General features: G+C 57.1%; 1 protein-coding gene across 1 annotated transcript; it reads right to left on the reverse strand.

Moving 5' to 3' along the window:
- Nucleotides 1-7,490: 7,490 nt before the first annotated feature.
- RRP1B (ribosomal RNA processing 1B) lies at nt 7,491-19,487 on the reverse strand (the record flags this gene model as incomplete). Its single annotated transcript, XM_040413342.1, has 4 exons — nt 7,491-7,792; nt 16,546-16,612; nt 16,974-17,126; nt 19,138-19,487. Coding segments are annotated over 4 exons (725 nt in total), but the record flags the coding sequence as incomplete, so codon positions are not given.
- Between the last annotated feature and the right edge of the window lie 290 nt (nt 19,488-19,777).

Below are 19,777 nucleotides of genomic sequence, written 5' to 3' on the forward strand. Positions count from 1 at the left end.
TCTATACTGTAAGAGCAGTGAGACTATGGGCTCTTTACTGTAAGAGCACTGAGACTATGGACTCTTTACTGTAAGAGCAGTGAGACTATGGACTCTACTGTAAGAGCAGTGAGACTATGGACTCTTTACTGTAAGAGCAGTGAGACTATGGACTCTTTACTGTAAGAGCAGTGAGACTATGGACTCTACTGTAAGAGCAGCGAGACTATGGACTCTTTACTGTAAGAGCAGCGAGACTATGGACTCTTTACGGTAAGAGCAGTGAGACTATGGGACCCTCTGCCTGAGGAGGTGGTGATGGTGAGTACAATAAAGGAATTCAGGAGGGGCCTGGATGTATTTCTGGAGTGTAATAATATTACAGGCTATAGGTACTAGTGAGGGGTTGTTGATCCAGGGATTTATTCTGTTCGGAGTCGGGAATGAATTTTTTCCCTTAAAGTGAGGAAAATTGGCTTCTACCTCACAGGGGTTTATTGTCTTCCTCTGGATCAACTTGCAGGATAACATGCCGAACTGGCCTAACCGGGTCAGGGACGTGGCTTAGCTGGAAAAGGGTAGGATGGTCATTCAGGCCACCCTCAAAAGACTGACTTAAAAACCCTGTTCCCGCTAAGCCACGTCCCTGACCCGGTTAGGCCACGCCCCCTCCCACTCTGCAGCCAATGGGGATTGAAAAACTGAAGATCAATATGACGGACTGAACCGTCACTGGGGCTGCTGGAGAAGCCTGAGGGCCAGCCTCCTTCCTTCAGACTATGGACCAAGAACTGTGGAGACCCCCTGAGACCTTTTGGAGTTACAAGGAGCTATGAACCCCGATTTATGTGTGGAATTTATATGCCACATATTTCCTATGGCCCATTGGAGGGGCGTGGTGTGGATTCAGCGACACAAAAAGGGTTAACTCTGCACTGAGACTCCCACTGATTGTGTTGGTGATGGGATTAAGATGGTTGATTATAATGGCAGCCGACTTGTAGATCACCATATGATGCACTCAGGAGATAATCCTATCACATGTGTCTCCTTCCTATTCATTCATTATGTAGGGGGTGAAGATGTCTGTTTGCATGCTCATTGCTGATTGCGTCACAGACAATGCCAGTGTGTTTGTTAATTGCGTCACAGACAATGCCATTGTGTTTGTTGAATAGGGTTAGTTTTTGTGTTGCTGTGTGTTCAATAAGGAGTTCCTGTTTTACCCTTCATCATGTTGAGGCTGGTGTTTGGGTAACTGATCGACACTGGGGGATTGCTATATGCTGAAGATTTGCTATACTCCCCTGGCTATAACTACTAACTCTTGTAAGAGCTGTTCCTGCTCTCTGGATTTAGGAGAGGTTCACCCACTGGAGCCTTGTCGTAGGTCCAGGGTGGGTAGAAGACGGCGAGACCTCAACAAAGCTTCGGCGGTTCGTGGGGCCTGTGGCGGTTATGGTGTCAAGTGGAGTGCTTGGAGTCCTCGGGAAGCACTAGGAGCAGCTATCGACGGACGTCCCCGGTCGGGGTGCCAGGAGATCCGTTACATTGGTGGCAAGCAGTGGGATGGCGTCCTAGTGTGAGGAGAAGCAGCTCGGAGACACCGTTGGTAGAGTATATTGAGGGCAACGCTAGTATCCGTACAGCGCCCCTGTCTACAGCAGGATGGAATCAGCTAGTCTTCGGACAGCGTTCCACTATGAGGAAGAGGATTACCCGGACTGGAGGGATGCAGTCCGGAAAGGCGTCTGGCACGAGGCCCTGGAAGATGTACAGCGTCGGCGGGGCGAGAGCCTCCACAGTGAGGAGCAGCAGTTGCGGATGTGAGTGGCCCTACGAATGCCCCTTCTGGGAGAACAGCCCCTGGATGAGTTGGTGACAGAACTGGAGAGCCTGGTATGGAAGGAGCTTTGGCTAGATGACGCCTACCAGGCACTCTGGTGGGAGGTGATTCGGCACTCCCCCTGGATGGCTGAGCACGACATACCCGAGGGTGAGGATTATGATGGCCTAGCCTGTTGTTTGAGTCCTTCGCAGATCCGGAGTTCGGAGATGCTGGAGACTCCCGGTTCTGGGATATCTATGACTACAGGAAGGCTATCAATGATTGGGCTACAGCGAGAGAGGTGAGACAAGACCTGGCATCTCTAGTGACAATGGAGTGAGAGTTGGAGCAGCAGAGGGTTTTATTGGGAGAGGAGAGCTTTGTCCTTCCACCCCAGCGGCAGAGTGTCCAGCAGGGAATAGAGAGCCCAGTCTCCTTTCCCCAGCAGCAGGACACTGTATTGGGAGCGGAGACGGTCGGTCGCCCTCCCCAGCGGCTGGAAGTATGTATGGGAGAGGAGCTCGTTACCCCCTCTCCCCAGCGGCAGCTTAATGTACCAGGGTGAGACAGTAACCCCCACAACAGTGCAGATGGGACCAAGGTCTCTCCACCGGCCCTACAGTGATGCTGGGCAGTCGGCCCAGATCCCCAACGGCAGCCGAATTTTCAGGGAGTAGGGACAGTCGGTCCTGCTCCACCGCGGCAGTATGTTTTGCAGGGAGAGAAGAGCATCGTCTCCATTCCCCAGCGGCAGTGTACCTTGAAGGGAGAGGAGACAACCGGTCTCTCTCCCCAACCACAGGGGGACAGCACCCCTAACTCCAATGGTGCAGATGGGACCGCAGTCTCTGCACCAGACCTACCGGGATGCTGGACGGCCGGTACAGATCCCCCACCAACCCTGCAGGAATGCCAGGAGGAGGTAAGCGATCCCTCCTCTCCACAGCTGATCTGCAACAAGGTCCTGGGGGTTGGATTCCATGACCCCATCCCAGCGGAAGAGCTGGCATCTGGGTAGAGCACAGTTGGCCTCTGCCCTCCCCTATCCTCTTGTCCAGATGCTGACTCCCCACAGGCTACCCCAGCAGAAGAGCTGGCATCTGGGCAGAGTGCAGTCGGCTTCTGCCCACTAAGTACCCACAGATCCAACAACAATGAAGCAAGGAGTAGCAGATGCCCACTCAACAGCTGTGGACATACAGGACAGAGACAGGCCCCAGAATTTAACAGGACCAGTGTTTATGGGTGGGCTACTCGACTAACTCAGGCACCGACCGACAGGTGGTCAGGTACCTGGTTAGTCTACTGTTGGGAGGGGAGAAATGTGACGGACTGAACCGTCACTGGGGCTGCTGGAGAAGCCTGAGGGCTAGCCTCCTTCCTACAGACTATGGACCGAGAACTGTGGAGACCCCTGAGACCTTTTGGGGTTACAAGGAACTATGAACCCTGATTTATGTGTGTAATTTATATGCCACATATTTCCTATGGCCCATTGGAGGGGCGTGGTGTGGATTCAGCGACACAAAAAAGGTTAACTCTGCACTGAGACTCCCACTGATTGTGTTAGTGATGGGATTAAGATAGTTGACTATAAGAGCAGCCGACTCCTAGATGAGTAGATCACCCTATGATGCACACAGGAGATAATCCCATCACATGTGTCTCCTCTTCCCATCAAACATCTGACTACTACCCCTAGTCTCAGAGATCCAGAAACACATCCCCCACCCCTATCTGTACTATCACTAGCAGGGGCCGGGGATCACTACCCCCAACATCTGATTACTACCCCCAGTCTCAGATATCCATAAACACATCCCCTCCCCCTCTGTACTATCACTAGCAGGGGCTGGGAATCACTACCCACAACATCTGACTACTACCCCCAGTCTCAGATATCCATAAACCCCCCCCCCCCCCCCTCCCCTCTGTACTATCACTAGCAGGGGCCGGGGATCAGTACCCCCAACATATAACCACTACCCCAAACCAAGCGGATCACTGAGATTGGCGGATCTACTAATAAAATACGTGTCTGATACCAGCACACGAGCTGAAAACAGTCCTGATAGAACAGGGGTCAGCAACCTCCGGCACTCCAGCTGTTGTGAAACTACAACTCCCAGCATACTCCATTCATATCTATGGGAGTTCTGAGAACAGCCAGGCAAGTGTGCATGCTGGGAGTCATAGTTTCACCACACCTGGAGTGCCAAAGGTTGCTGACCCCTGTGATAGACATTTTGACTTGGAGGGGCAGCATCCATAAAACTTCTCCAGCAAGTAAAGAACTGCCTCACATGGTTCTCCTTCTGGAAGACACCTCTATCCAGTCCATCTTCATTAAGAAGGAGCCTTTCTTGAGAAATAGCTTAAAAGGTGGGGGTGCCGGGTCAATCCAGGTCCAGAATGGTCTTGATTCCTGCAGCTGCTATCAGACATAATTTCCGACTACCCAGGGTACATCTCGTGATGGTTGGGTCAATGTGTGTCTCCACCCACTCTGTATAGCGTCCCTGCCAATAGTGCTCTCCTCGGTCACCCACATCTTGTATCAAGGGTTATTATTCTCCGGGGTCGGCCTCTCTCTATCCGCAGGTCTACCCCCACACACAACAAAGCTGTGGCAGCCATTGATAGTGTGTCAGAATGTGAGAGGAGGAGCGTCTGCACTGTGCTATACGTGCAGTATGTATACGGGCCCACCCTGACCTTCGTCCTTATAGTAGCCTCACTGTACAGTCTCCTGATTTGGCTCAGTAGTCAGAGTGGGCTCAGTGTTTAGTGGGGAATCAGTAGTTAGTGGAGGCTCAGTAGAGGGTGAATGGTTAGTGGATGCTCAGTAGTCTGTAGGAGCTCAGTGGTTAGTGGGGGGCTGAGAAGTCAGTGGAGGCTCAGTGGTTATTGGGGTCTCAGTGGTTTGGGGAGGCTCAGTAGTCAGAGGGGGTTCAGACCAGTACTGGATCTAGGATTCTGTTCACCTCAAGTACCAGGGACCAGTACTGATCTAGGATCTTCATCTCAAGAACACGAGAACAGTATCGATCCAGGATGATGTTCATCTCAAGAACAATTTACCAGTACCGATCTAGGATCCTGTTCATGTCAAGAACAGGAGACCAGTACAGATACAGAATGCTGTTTATCTCAAGTACAGAAGACCAGTACTGATCCAGGATTCTGTTCATCTCAAGTACAGGGGACCAGAACCGATCCAAGAACCTAGTTATCTCAAGTACAGGGGACCAGTACCAATATCGATCCAGTATCCTGTTCATCTCAAGTACAGAAGACCAGTACTGATCCAAGATCTTCAATCCCTATTCAAGTGGATACACCACTCACAAAATGCCCCACTTACAGGGGCCTCCAACAATCAGCTGTGATCTATGGGGAATCCTGTCAGTAATCAGTAAATCTCCCTGCAGCGCCCCTACAGGAGACATTCACATCACTGGATTGTCTAATGCAGGACAGGTCCTATAGAGAGACACTGTGATACCAGCTCTGCACACTAAGAGAGGATTCTGAAAAGAGGACCACCTGTATTAACAGGATCGACTAACCCTCAAAACATAACTGACTGCTAGGAATTTATTAAAAAATAGAAAATGCCCAGTGACCTGTGGACTCAGCATTGATATGTAGTCAAGGAGCAAAACAGTGTTAAGACTCGGCAGTCACCTGATGACTATGACCACAGACAGGTGATTTACACTTCCACTCCCCCTAGTGGCGGCTGTATAATCTGTATGTAGTGAGCTCCCTCTAGTGGCGACTGTATAATCTGTATGTAGCGAGCTCCCTCTAGTGGTGGCAGTATAATCTGTATGTAGTGAGCTCCCTCTAGTGGCGACTGTGTAATCTGTATGTAGCGAGCTCCCTCTAGTGGTGGCTGTATAATCTGTATGTAGTGAAGTGGTGGCTGTGTAATCTGTATGTAGTGACTGCCCACTAGTGGTGGCTGTGTAATCTGTATGTAGTGAGCTCCCTCTAGTGGTGGCTGTATAATCTGTATGTAGTGAGCTCCCCCTAGTGGTGGCTGTATAATCTGTATGCAGCGAGCTCCCTCTATTGGTGGCTGTGTAATCTGTATGTAGTGAGCTCCCTGTAGTGGTGGCTGTATAATCTGTATGTAGTGAGCTCTCTCTAGTGGTGTCTGTATAATCTGTATGTAGTGAGCTCCCTCTAGTGGTGACTGTATAATCTGTATGTAGTGAGCTCCCTCTAGTGGTGGCTGTATAATCTGTATGTAGTGAGCATCCCCCTAGTGGTGGTTGTATTATCTGTATGTAGTGAGCTCCCTCTAGTGGTGACTGTATAATCTGTATGTAGTAAGCTCCCTCTAGTGGTGACTGTATAATCTGTATGTAGTGAGCTCCCTCTAGTGGTGACTGTATAATCTGTATGTAGTGAGCTCCCCCTAGGGGTGGCTGTATAATCTGTATGTAGTGAGCTCCCTCTAGTGGTGGCTGTATAATCTGTATGTAGTGAGCTCCCTCTAGTGGTAGCTGTATAATCTCTATGTAGTGAGCTCCCTCTAGTGATGGCTGTATGATCTGTATGTAGTGAGCTCCCTCTAGTGGTGGCTGTATGATCTGTATGTAGTGAGCTCCCCCTAGTGGTGGCTGTATGATCTGTATGTAGTGAGCTCCCTCTAGTGGTGGCTGTATAATCTGTATGTAGTGAGCTCCCTCTAGTGGTGGCTGTATAATCTGTATGTAGTGAGCTCCCTCTAGTGGTGGCTATATAATCTGTATGTAGTGAGCTTCCTCTAGTGGTGGCTGTATAATCTGTATGTAGTGAGCTCCTCCTAGTGGTGGCTGTATAATCTGTATGTAGTGAGCTCCCTCTAGTGGCGACTGTGTAATCTGTATGTAGCGAGCTCCCTCTAGTGGTGGCTGTATAATCTGTATGTAGTGAAGTGGTGGCTGTGTAATCTGTATGTAGTGACTGCCCACTAGTGGTGGCTGTGTAATCTGTATGTAGTGAGCTCCCTCTAGTGGTGGCTGTATAATCTGTATGTAGTGAGCTCCCCCTAGTGGTGGCTGTATAATCTGTATGCAGCGAGCTCCCTCTAGTGGTGGCTGTATAATCTGTATGTAGTGAGCTCCCTCTAGTGGTGGCTGTATGATCTGTATGTAGTGAGCTCCCCCTAGTGGTGGCTGTATGATCTGTATGTAGTGAGCTCCCTCTAGTGGTGGCTGTATAATCTGTATGTAGTGAGCTCCCTCTAGTGGTGGCTCCAGTGACGTAATTCTATATTTCTGCAGTGGCTCCTTCACTTTAAGTGGCTCTTGTGGGCGGTTATTCAGGCTACTGTCTACTCCCTGGGGCTGTGGACACTTATCCCATAGATCAGACGGTATCATGGTACGTGTGCTCACTGTATGTGCGGCACAATCTGGTCACAGACTCCTGGTGGCCACTCATCTACACATCACTGGGCAGGAAGGCAGCAGCGGTTAGATCAGTGGCAGCGCTGAGGGCCCGAGTAATCTTCTGATAGAATCCATTGTAGATTGTGGCCCCGATGCGGAGCATTAACGCTGTGATGGCAGCACTTCTCCACGGAGTATGAGAGAGCTATATGAAAAGGAGGCTCGTCATGTGTAACCCTAATACACAGGACCAGTCATTGGGCAGCCGGGGTAACACGACCAGGAGAGGGGACCACGTATCCTTCAGTAAAAATATTTATTGCAGCCGACACAGAAGAGGCAATATAATTGTCCATTGTGTGGGGGTCCAGCCACAGTCAGTGTGCGAGCGGGGGCCCCAGCCACAGTCAGTGTGCGAGCGGGGGGCCCAGCCACAGCCCATGCACTCAGAAGAAGTCTACCGCTCTAGCTCTTCGAGCAAGGCTGCGGGGCGGAGTTGGGGTCTTGAGGACGCCATGCTGGGGCCTCTGGCTGGGATTGAAGGGAACACGGGAAGAACCAGTCGGACTGACGAGGAGACTGCGATCCGTCCGTTTGAACTCTGCCGGAAGAAGGAGATGGAAGGATCAGAGCATGCTGGGAGTGGTTGTACGGGAGATGGGGGGAGGCAGGGATCAGAGCATGCTGGGAGTGGTAGTACGGGAGATGGGGAGAGGCAGGGATCAGAGCATGCTGGGAGTGGTGGTACAGGAGATGGGGGGAGGCAGGGATCAGAGCATGCTGGGAGTGGTGGTACAGGAGATGGGGGAGGCAGGGATCAGAGCATGCTGGGAGTGGTGGTACGGGAGATGGGGGGAGGCAGGGATCAGAGCATGCTGGGAGTGGTGGTACGGGAGATGGAGAGAGGCAGGGATCAGAGCATGCTGGGAGTGGTGGTACGGGAGATGGGGAGAGGCAGGGATCAGAGCATGCTGGGAGTGGTGGTACGGGAGATGGGGAGAGGCAGGGATCAGAGCATGCTGGGAGTGGTGGTACAGGAGATGGGGAGAGGCAGGGATCAGAGCATGCTGGGAGTGGTGGTACGGGAGATGGAGAGAGGCAGGGATCAGAGCATGCTGGGAGTGGTGGTACAGGAGATGGGGGAGGCAGGGATCAGAGCATGCTGGGAGTGGTGGTACAGGAGATGGGGGGAGGCAGGGATCAGAGCATGCTGGGAGTGGTGGTACGGGAGATGGGGGGAGGCAGGGATCAGAGCATGCTGGGAGTGGTGGTACAGGAGATGGGGGGAGGCAGGGATCAGAGCATGCTGGGAGTGGTGGTACGGGAGATGGAGAGAGGCAGGGATCAGAGCATGCTGGGAGTGGTGGTACGGGAGATGGAGAGAGGCAGGGATCAGAGCATGCTGGGAGTGGTGGTACGGGAGATGGGGGGAGGCAGGGATCAGAGCATGCTGGGAGTGGTGGTACGGGAGATGGAGAGAGGCAGGGATCAGAGCATGCTGGGAGTGGTGGTACGGGAGATGGGGGGAGGCAGGGATCAGAGCATGCTGGGAGTGGTGGTACAGGAGATGGGGGGAGGCAGGGATCAGAGCATGCTGGGAGTGGTGGTACAGGAGATGGGGGGAGGCAGGGATCAGAGCATGCTGGGAGTGGTGGTACAGGAGATGGAGAGAGGCAGGGATCAGAGCATGCTGGGAGTGGTGGTACAGGAGATGGGGGGAGGCAGGGATCAGAGCATGCTGGGAGTGGTGGTACAGGAGATGGGGGGAGGCAGGGATCAGAGCATGCTGGGAGTGGTGGTACGGGAGATGGGGGGAGGCAGGGATCAGAGCATGCTGGGAGTGGTGGTACAGGAGATGGGGAGAGGCAGGGATCAGAGCATGCTGGGAGTGGTGGTACGGGAGATGGGGGGAGGCAGGGATCAGAGCATGCTGGGAGTGGTGGTACGGGAGATGGGGGAGGCAGGGATCAGAGCATGCTGGGAGTGGTGGTGGTATCAGATGAGAGCATGCTGGGAGTGGTGGTACGGGAGATGGGGAGAGGCAGGGATCAGAGCATGCTGGGAGTGGTGGTACAGGAGATGGGGAGAGGCAGGGATCAGAGCATGCTGGGAGTGGTGGTACGGGAGATGGGGGGAGGCAGGGATCAGAGCATGCTGGGAGTGGTGGTACGGGAGATGGGGGAGGCAGGGATCAGAGCATGCTGGGAGTGGTGGTACGGGAGATGGGGGAGGCAGGGATCAGAGCATGCTGGGAGTGGTGGTACAGGAGATGGAGAGAGGCAGGGATCAGAGCATGCTGGGAGTGGTGGTACAGGAGATGGGGGGAGGCAGGGATCAGAGCATGCTGGGAGTGGTGGTACGGGAGATGGGGGGGAGGCAGGGATCAGAGCATGCTGGGAGTGGTGGTACGGGAGATGGGGAGAGGCAGGGATCAGAGCATGCTGGGAGTGGTGGTACGGGAGATGGGGGGGAGGCAGGGATCAGAGCATGCTGGGAGTGGTGGTACGGGAGATGGGGAGAGGCAGGGATCAGAGCATGCTGGGAGTGGTGGTACGGGAGATGGAGAGAGGCAGGGATCAGAGCATGCTGGGAGTGGTGGTACGGGAGATGGGGGAGGCAGGGATCAGAGCATGCTGGGAGTGGTGGTACGGGAGATGGAGAGAGGCAGGGATCAGAGCATGCTGGGAGTGGTGGTACAGGAGATGGGGGGAGGCAGGGATCAGAGCATGCTGGGAGTGGTAGTACAGGAGATGGGGGGAGGCAGGGATCAGAGCATGCTGGGAGTGGTAGTACAGGAGATGGGGGAGGCAGGGATCAGAGCATGCTGGGAGTGGTGGTACGGGAGATGGGGGAGGCAGGGATCAGAGCATGCTGGGAGTGGTGGTACAGGAGATAAGGGGAGGCAGGGATCAGAGCATGCTGGGAGTGGTGGTACAGGAGATGGGGGGAGGCAGGGATCAGAGCATGCTGGGAGTGGTGGTACAGGAGATGGGGGGAGGCAGGGATCAGAGCATGCTGGGAGTGGTGGTACAGGAGATGGGGAGAGGCAGGGATCAGAGCATGCTGGGAGTGGTTGTACGGGAGATGGGGGGAGGCAGGGATCAGAGCATGCTGGGAGTGGTGGTACAGGAGATGGGGGGAGGCAGGGATCAGAGCATGCTGGGAGTGGTGGTACAGGAGATGGGGAGAGGCAGGGATCAGAGCATGCTGGGAGTGGTGGTACGGGAGATGGAGAGAGGCAGGGATCAGAGCATGCTGGGAGTGGTAGTACAGGAGATGGGGGAGGCAGGGATCAGAGCATGCTGGGAGTGGTGGTACGGGAGATGGGGGAGGCAGGGATCAGAGCATGCTGGGAGTGGTGGTACAGGAGATGGGGGGAGGCAGGGATCAGAGCATGCTGGGAGTGGTGGTACAGGAGATGGGGGGAGGCAGGGATCAGAGCATGCTGGGAGTGGTGGTACGGGAGATGGGGGGAGGCAGGGATCAGAGCATGCTGGGAGTGGTGGTACGGGAGATGGAGAGAGGCAGGGATCAGAGCATGCTGGGAGTGGTGGTACAGGAGATGGGAGAGGCAGGGATCAGAGCATGCTGGGAGTGGTGGTACAGGAGATGGAGGGAGGCAGGGATCAGAGCATGCTGGGAGTGGTGGTACAGGAGATGGAGGGAGGCAGGGATCAGAGCATGCTGGGAGTGGTGGTACAGGAGATGGGGGGAGGCAGGGATCAGAGCATGCTGGGAGTGGTGGTACGGGAGATGGGGGGAGGCAGGGATCAGAGCATGCTGGGAGTGGTGGTACAGGAGATGGGGGAGGCAGGGATCAGAGCATGCTGGGAGTGGTGGTACAGGAGATGGGGGGAGGCAGGGATCAGAGCATGCTGGGAGTGGTGGTACAGGAGATAAGGGGAGGCAGGGATCAGAGCATGCTGGGAGTGGTGGTACGGGAGATGGGGGGAGGCAGGGATCAGAGCATGCTGGGAGTGGTGGTACAGGAGATGGGGGGAGGCAGGGATCAGAGCATGCTGGGAGTGGTGGTACGGGAGATGGGGGAGGCAGGGATCAGAGCATGCTGGGAGTGGTGGTACAGGAGATGGGGGGAGGCAGGGATCAGAGCATGCTGGGAGTGGTGGTACAGGAGATAAGGGGAGGCAGGGATCAGAGCATGCTGGGAGTGGTGGTACGGGAGATGGGGGGAGGCAGGGATCAGAGCATGCTGGGAGTGGTGGTACAGGAGATGGGGGGAGGCAGGGATCAGAGCATGCTGGGAGTGGTGGTACGGGAGATGGGGGAGGCAGGGATCAGAGCATGCTGGGAGTGGTGGTACAGGAGATGGGGGGAGGCAGGGATCAGAGCATGCTGGGAGTGGTGGTACAGGAGATAAGGGGAGGCAGGGATCAGAGCATGCTGGGAGTGGTGGTACGGGAGATGGGGAGAGGCAGGGATCAGAGCATGCTGGGAGTGGTGGTACGGGAGATGGGGGGAGGCAGGGATCAGAGCATGCTGGGAGTGGTGGTACAGGAGATGGGGGGAGGCAGGGATCAGAGCATGCTGGGAGTGGTGGTACGGGAGATGGGGGAGGCAGGGATCAGAGCATGCTGGGAGTGGTGGTACAGGAGATGGGGGGAGGCAGGGATCAGAGCATGCTGGGAGTGGTGGTACAGGAGATAAGGGGAGGCAGGGATCAGAGCATGCTGGGAGTGGTGGTACAGGAGATGGGGAGAGGCAGGGATCAGAGCATGCTGGGAGTGGTGGTACGGGAGATGGGGGGAGGCAGGGATCAGAGCATGCTGGGAGTGGTGGTACAGGAGATGGGAGAGGCAGGGATCAGAGCATGCTGGGAGTGGTGGTACAGGAGATGGGGGGAGGCAGGGATCAGAGCATGCTGGGAGTGGTGGTACGGGAGATGGAGAGAGGCAGGGATCAGAGCATGCTGGGAGTGGTGGTACGGGAGATGGGGAGAGGCAGGGATCAGAGCATGCTGGGAGTGGTGGTACGGGAGATGGGGGGAGGCAGGGATCAGAGCATGCTGGGAGTGGTGGTACAGGAGATAAGGGGAGGCAGGGATCAGAGCATGCTGGGAGTGGTGGTACAGGAGATGGGGGGAGGCAGGGATCAGAGCATGCTGGGAGTGGTGGTACAGGAGATGGGGGGAGGCAGGGATCAGAGCATGCTGGGAGTGGTGGTACAGGAGATGGAGGGGAGGCAGGGATCAGAGCATGCTGGGAGTGGTGGTACAGGAGATGGGGGGAGGCAGGGATCAGAGCATGCTGGGAGTGGTGGTACAGGAGATGGGGGGGAGGCAGGGATCAGAGCATGCTGGGAGTGGTTGTACGGGAGATGGAAGGATCAGAGGATGCTGGGAGTGGTTGTACGGGAGATGGAAGGATCAGAGCATGCTGGGAGTGGTTGTACGGGAGATGGAAGGATCAGAGCATGCTGGGAGTGGTGGTACAGGAGATGGAGAGAGGCAGGGATCAGAGCATGCTGGGAGTGGTGGTACGGGAGATGGGGGAGGCAGGGATCAGAGCATGCTGGGAGTGGTGGTACAGGAGATGGGAGAGGCAGGGATCAGAGCATGCTGGGAGTGGTGGTACAGGAGATGGGGGGAGGCAGGGATCAGAGCATGCTGGGAGTGGTGGTACAGGAGATGGGGGGAGGCAGGGATCAGAGCATGCTGGGAGTGGTGGTACAGGAGATGGGAGAGGCAGGGATCAGAGCATGCTGGGAGTGGTGGTACAGGAGATAAGGGGAGGCAGGGATCAGAGCATGCTGGGAGTGGTGGTACGGGAGATGGGGGGAGGCAGGGATCAGAGCATGCTGGGAGTGGTGGTACAGGAGATGGGGGAGGCAGGGATCAGAGCATGCTGGGAGTGGTGGTACGGGAGATGGGGGGAGGCAGGGATCAGAGCATGCTGGGAGTGGTGGTACGGGAGATGGGGGAGGCAGGGATCAGAGCATGCTGGGAGTGGTGGTACAGGAGATGGGGGGAGGCAGGGATCAGAGCATGCTGGGAGTGGTGGTACGGGAGATGGGGGAGGCAGGGATCAGAGCATGCTGGGAGTGGTGGTACAGGAGATGGGGGGAGGCAGGGATCAGAGCATGCTGGGAGTGGTGGTACAGGAGATGGAGGGAGGCAGGGATCAGAGCATGCTGGGAGTGGTGGTACAGGAGATGGGGGGAGGCAGGGATCAGAGCATGCTGGGAGTGGTGGTACAGGAGATGGGGGGAGGCAGGGATCAGAGCATGCTGGGAGTGGTGGTACAGGAGATGGGGGGAGGCAGGGATCAGAGCATGCTGGGAGTGGTGGTACGGGAGATGGAGAGAGGCAGGGATCAGAGCATGCTGGGAGTGGTGGTACAGGAGATGGGGGGAGGCAGGGATCAGAGCATGCTGGGAGTGGTGGTACAGGAGATGGGGGGAGGCAGGGATCAGAGCATGCTGGGAGTGGTGGTACAGGAGATGGGGGGAGGCAGGGATCAGAGCATGCTGGGAGTGGTGGTACGGGAGATGGGGGGAGGCAGGGATCAGAGCATGCTGGGAGTGGTGGTACAGGAGATGGGGGGAGGCAGGGATCAGAGCATGCTGGGAGTGGTGGTACGGGAGATGGGGGGGAGGCAGGGATCAGAGCATGCTGGGAGTGGTGGTACAGGAGATGGGGGGAGGCAGGGATCAGAGCATGCTGGGAGTGGTGGTACAGGAGATGGGGGGGAGGCAGGGATCAGAGCATGCTGGGAGTGGTGGTACAGGAGATGGGGGGAGGCAGGGATCAGAGCATGCTGGGAGTGGTAGTACAGGAGATGGGGGGAGGCAGGGATCAGAGCATGCTGGGAGTGGTGGTACAGGAGATGGGGAGAGGCAGGGATCAGAGCATGCTGGGAGTGGTGGTACAGGAGATGGGGGGGAGGCAGGGATCAGAGCATGCTGGGAGTGGTGGTACAGGAGATGGGGGGGAGGCAGGGATCAGAGCATGCTGGGAGTGGTTGTACGGGAGATGGAAGGATCAGAGGATGCTGGGAGTGGTTGTACGGGAGATGGAAGGATCAGAGCATGCTGGGAGTGGTGGTACAGGAGATGGAGAGAGGCAGGGATCAGAGCATGCTGGGAGTGGTGGTACGGGAGATGGGGGAGGCAGGGATCAGAGCATGCTGGGAGTGGTGGTACAGGAGATGGGGGAGGCAGGGATCAGAGCATGCTGGGAGTGGTGGTACAGGAGATGGGGGGAGGCAGGGATCAGAGCATGCTGGGAGTGGTGGTACAGGAGATGGGGGGAGGCAGGGATCAGAGCATGCTGGGAGTGGTGGTACAGGAGATGGGGGGAGGCAGGGATCAGAGCATGCTGGGAGTGGTGGTACAGGAGATGGGGGGAGGCAGGGATCAGAGCATGCTGGGAGTGGTGGTACGGGAGATGGGGGGAGGCAGGGATCAGAGCATGCTGGGAGTGGTGGTACAGGAGATGGGGGGGAGGCAGGGATCAGAGCATGCTGGGAGTGGTGGTACAGGAGATGGGGGGAGGCAGGGATCAGAGCATGCTGGGAGTGGTGGTACAGGAGATGGGGGGAGGCAGGGATCAGAGCATGCTGGGAGTGGTGGTACGGGAGATGGGGGGAGGCAGGGATCAGAGCATGCTGGGAGTGGTGGTACAGGAGATGGGGGAGGCAGGGATCAGAGCATGCTGGGAGTGGTGGTACAGGAGATGGGGGAGGCAGGGATCAGAGCATGCTGGGAGTGGTGGTACGGGAGATGGAGAGAGGCAGGGATCAGAGCATGCTGGGAGTGGTAGTACAGGAGATGGGGGGAGGCAGGGATCAGAGCATGCTGGGAGTGGTGGTACAGGAGATGGGGGGAGGCAGGGATCAGAGCATGCTGGGAGTGGTGGTACGGGAGATGGAGGGAGGCAGGGATCAGAGCATGCTGGGAGTGGTGGTACAGGAGATGGGGGGAGGCAGGGATCAGAGCATGCTGGGAGTGGTGGTACAGGAGATGGGGGAGGCAGGGATCAGAGCATGCTGGGAGTGGTGGTACGGGAGATGGAGGGAGGCAGGGATCAGAGCATGCTGGGAGTGGTGGTACAGGAGATGGGGGGAGGCAGGGATCAGAGCATGCTGGGAGTGGTGGTACAGGAGATGGGGGGAGGCAGGGATCAGAGCATGCTGGGAGTGGTGGTACAGGAGATGGGGGGAGGCAGGGATCAGAGCATGCTGGGAGTGGTGGTACAGGAGATGGGGGGAGGCAGGGATCAGAGCATGCTGGGAGTGGTGGTACAGGAGATGGGGGGAGGCAGGGATCAGAGCATGCTGGGAGTGGTGGTACAGGAGATGGGGGGAGGCAGGGATCAGAGCATGCTGGGAGTGGTGGTACAGGAGATGGGGGGAGGCAGGGATCAGAGCATGCTGGGAGTGGTGGTACAGGAGATGGGGGGAGGCAGGGATCAGAGCATGCTGGGAGTGGTGGTACAGGAGATGGAGGGAGGCAGGGATCAGAGCATGCTGGGAGTGGTGGTACAGGAGATGGAGAGAGGCAGGGATCAGAGCATGCTGGGAGTGGTGGTACGGGAGATGGGGGGGAGGCAGGGATCAGAGCATGCTGGGAGTGGTGGTACAGGAGATGGGGGGAGGCAGGGATCAGAGCATGCTGGGAGTGGTGGTACGGGAGATGGGGGGAGGCAAGGATCAGAGCATGCTGGGAGTGGTGGTACAGGAGATGGGGGGAGGCAGGGATCAGAGCATGCTGGGAGTGGTGGTACAGGAGATGGAGAGAGGCAGGGATCAGAGCATGCTGGGAGTGGTGGTACGGGAGAGGGGGGGAGGCAGGGATCAGAGCATGCTGGGAGTGGTGGTACAGCAGATGGGGAGAGGCAGGGATCAGAGCATGCTGGGAGTGGTGGTACGGGAGATGGGGGGGAGGCAGGGATCAGAGCATGCTGGGAGTGGTGGTACAGGAGATGGGGGGAGGCAAGGATCAGAGCATGCTGGGAGTGGTGGTACAGGAGATGGGGGGAGGCAGGGATCAGAGCATGCTGGGAGTGGTGGTACAGCAGATGGGGAGAGGCAGGGATCAGAGCATGCTGGGAGTGGTGGTACAGGAGATGGGGGGAGGCAAGGATCAGAGCATGCTGGGAGTGGTGGTACAGGAGATGGGGGGAGGCAAGGATCAGAGCATGCTGGGAGTGGTGGTACGGGAGATGGGGGGGAGGCAGGGATCAGAGCATGCTGGGAGTGGTGGTACAGGAGATGGGGGGAGGCAAGGATCAGAGCATGCTGGGAGTGGTGGTGGTATCAGATGAGAGCATGCTGGGAGTGGTGGTGGTACTGGGGTTGGGTGGTATCAGATGAGAACATGCTGGTGCCCCCTTCTCACCTGCTGTCATGTTCTTGTTCAGGCTGAATGTCACTTTCTTGGATTTACACTTCACCTTTGCGCTGATCTGTGGAGGGAGCAGAAATGATGACATCACTGTCAACCCCCCCCCCCCCCCCATCATAGCCCCCCTTACAGATGCTCCTCCCCCTCTCATAGCACCCCTACAGATGCTCCTCCCCCTCTCATAGCACCCCTACAGATGCTCCTCCCCCTCTCATAGCACCCCTACAGATGCTCCTCCCCCTCTCATAGCCCCCTACAGATGCTCCTCCCCCTCTCATAGCCCCCTACAGATGCTCCTCCCCCTCTCATAGCCCCCTACAGATGCTCGTCCCCCTCTTAGACCCTCCCACAGATGCCCCTCCCCCTCTTCCAGACCCTCCCACAGATGCCCCTCCCCCTCTTACAGACCCTCCCACACTCACCGGGCGGCCTCTGCTCTTCGCGCCTTTTACATACAGGGGTTTGGGAACCTCTGACTTCTGGAAAGTGATGAAATCCTGGTGTGGGGGGGAGGGGCACACCGGGGTGGAGGTGACTATGTCCGCACTCATCATCGGATCTGCTTTACTGCTGATCTGTGGGGAAGAGACAAATATCAGACCGATCCCCCTCCCATGTACAGCTAGGGTCAAGATCTCTGCTTTCTGTCAGTGAACGGTACATTTAACCCATCCTGACTTAATTCCTCACAAGCTTGTGGTCCTTGTAACAAACCCTCAGCTGTGCGAGCAGGACCGGGACACCAGGTTTCTCATCTAAAACACTTTTTATTTTTCTAATATTTCTTGGAAATGATGAGGTGAAGAGAGCACACATCTAGAGGGGGAGGGGTGGTGGAGGTGAAGAGAGCGCGCAGCTAGAGGGGGTGGGGGCGGAGGTGAAGAGAGCGCGCAGCTAGAGGGGGAGGGGTCGGAGGTGAAGAGAGCGCGCAGCTAGAGGGGGTGGGGGCGGAGGTGAAGAGAGCGCGCAGCTAGAGGGGGAGGGGTCGGAGGTGAAGAGAGCGCGCAGCTAGAGGGGGTGGGGGCGGAGGTGAAGAGAGCGCGCAGCTAGAGGGGGAGGGGTCGGAGGTGAAGAGAGCGCGCAGCTAGAGGGGGTGGGGCGGAGGTGAAGAGAGCGCGCAGCTAGAGGGGGAGGGGTCGGAGGTGAAGAGAGCGCGCAGCTAGAGGGGGAGTGGTCGGAGGTGAAGAGAGCGCGCAGCTAGAGGGGGAGGAGGCGGAGGTGAAGAGAGCGCGCAGCTAGAGGGGGAGGGGTCGGAGGTGAAGAGAGCGCGCAGCTAGAGGGGGAGGGGTCGGAGGTGAAGAGAGCGCGCAGCTAGAGGGGGAGGGGTCGGAGGTGAAGAGAGCGCGCAGCTAGAGGGGGTGGAGGTTAAGAGAGCGCGCAGCTAGAGGGGGAGGGGTCGGAGGTGAAGAGAGCGCGCAGCTAGAGGGGGAGGGGTCGGAGGTGAAGAGAGCGCGCAGCTAGAGGGGGTGGGGGCGGAGGTGAAGATAGCGCAGAGCTAGAGGGGGAGGGGTCGGAGGTGAAGAGAGCGCGCAGCTAGAGGGGGAGGGGTCAGAGGTGAAGAGAGCGCGCAGCTAGAGGGGGTCGGGGTGAAGAGAGCGCGCAGCTAGAGGGGGAGGGGGTGGAGGTGAAGAGAGCGCGCAGCTAGAGGGGGAGGGGGTGGAGGTGAAGAGAGCGCGCAGCTAGAGGGGGTCGGGGTGAAGAGAGCGCGCAGCTAGAGGGGGAGGGGGTGGAGGTGAAGAGAGCGCGCAGCTAGAGGGGGTCAGGGTGGAGGTGAAGAGAGCGCGCAGCTAGAGGGGGTCGGGGTGAAGAGAGCGCGCAGCTAGAGGGGGTCGGGGTGAAGAGAGCGCGCAGCTAGAGGGGGCTTCTCCCAAAGGAGAACATGTGCACAGGTGGCAGGGCCGAGCATGCATGTGTATGGGGGTAGAGCTGTGTGTAGATGGCTTCCATTAAGCATCACATGCGCCCTCCCCGGTGGGAACAGACCCCAACTTCCTGGCGGTATTATAGAATTGGGGTAAACACCCGCGTAAAAAAAAAAAGGTCCAAAACAAGGGTAAATGGGGCGACTTACTTCCACGGGGCCCCTGTGACATCCTGAGCTGTATGGCAAGTAGCAGGGGGTCCTGAGGAAGCACCAAATGGTCATCCCAAAATACTAACGGCTTGAGGTCTATGGGAGGAGCTGGAGGTCTCCAGATGTAATCCACCAGAGAACAGCCGTGTCTGATTTGCTGGGGCCCCAGGATCATGAGAACGGGGGTCCTGTGTCCCATTTAAATGGAGCCATGGTCACGCTGCTGCCACAGACAGCCCCACAGGTACGACCACCTCTCCAAGGGGGTCACAAGACTTATGAGGTGGGGCCCCAGCGATCAGACACTCATCGTGTGGACTGTATGGACGAGCCTTGTCTACGGTCATCACGGCCGAGCAGTTTACAAGGCGGGTTCTCAGAAGCTGTTGCCCCCAGGGGCGAGGTTACTTCACCTCAAGGTGTTACTATAAATGCATCTATTCACTGACAGCAAGCATGCCGAAGCTTTATTTCCAGAAGCGAGGCCCAGGAGGACATGGTCTTCTCCTCACCTTCCTCTGCTCCCGGATCAGTCTCCTCCTCCTCAACATTAATGCCCCCCGGAGGGGTAACACACTGAGGCCGAGCCTGAGCAGACAGCTGCGCCTCCTCCGCCTCAGCCGTGTCCCGGTGGTGGAGCTGCTCTCCTGTGAGGCGTCTGGCTCTGGAGGTGACTGCAGGACACATTCTTCTGTCTCTTCTCTGATGCTGGGGTGTTCATGGGTCACTCCGTTTACTTGATTCGGGGCGTTCTTCTTGCGCTTCTTCTTGGGTGCAGGCGGCTCTGGGGGATTCTCTGGTGTCAAAACCGTCCGCTGCCGCTTCCCCTTCTTCGCCGGCTCATTGAGGGTATCCTGAGAACCTGAGGAGCAGACAGAGGATTACAGCACCGAGGGGGAGGGGGAGCAGACAGAGGATTACAGCACGGAGGGGGAGCAGACAGAGGATTACAGCACCGAGGGGGAGCAGACAGAGGATTACAGCACCGAGGGGGAGCAGACAGAGGATTACAGCACCGAGGGGGAGCAGACAGAGGATTACAGCACCGAGGGGGAGCAGACAGAGGATTACAGCACCGAGGGGGAGCAGACAGAGGATTACAGCACCGAGGGGGAGCAGACAGAGGATTACAGCACCGAGGGGGAGCAGACA

The sequence above is a fragment of the Bufo bufo genome, unplaced genomic scaffold, assembly GCF_905171765.1.
Source record: "Bufo bufo unplaced genomic scaffold, aBufBuf1.1, whole genome shotgun sequence".
NCBI lineage: Eukaryota > Metazoa > Chordata > Amphibia > Anura > Bufonidae > Bufo > Bufo bufo.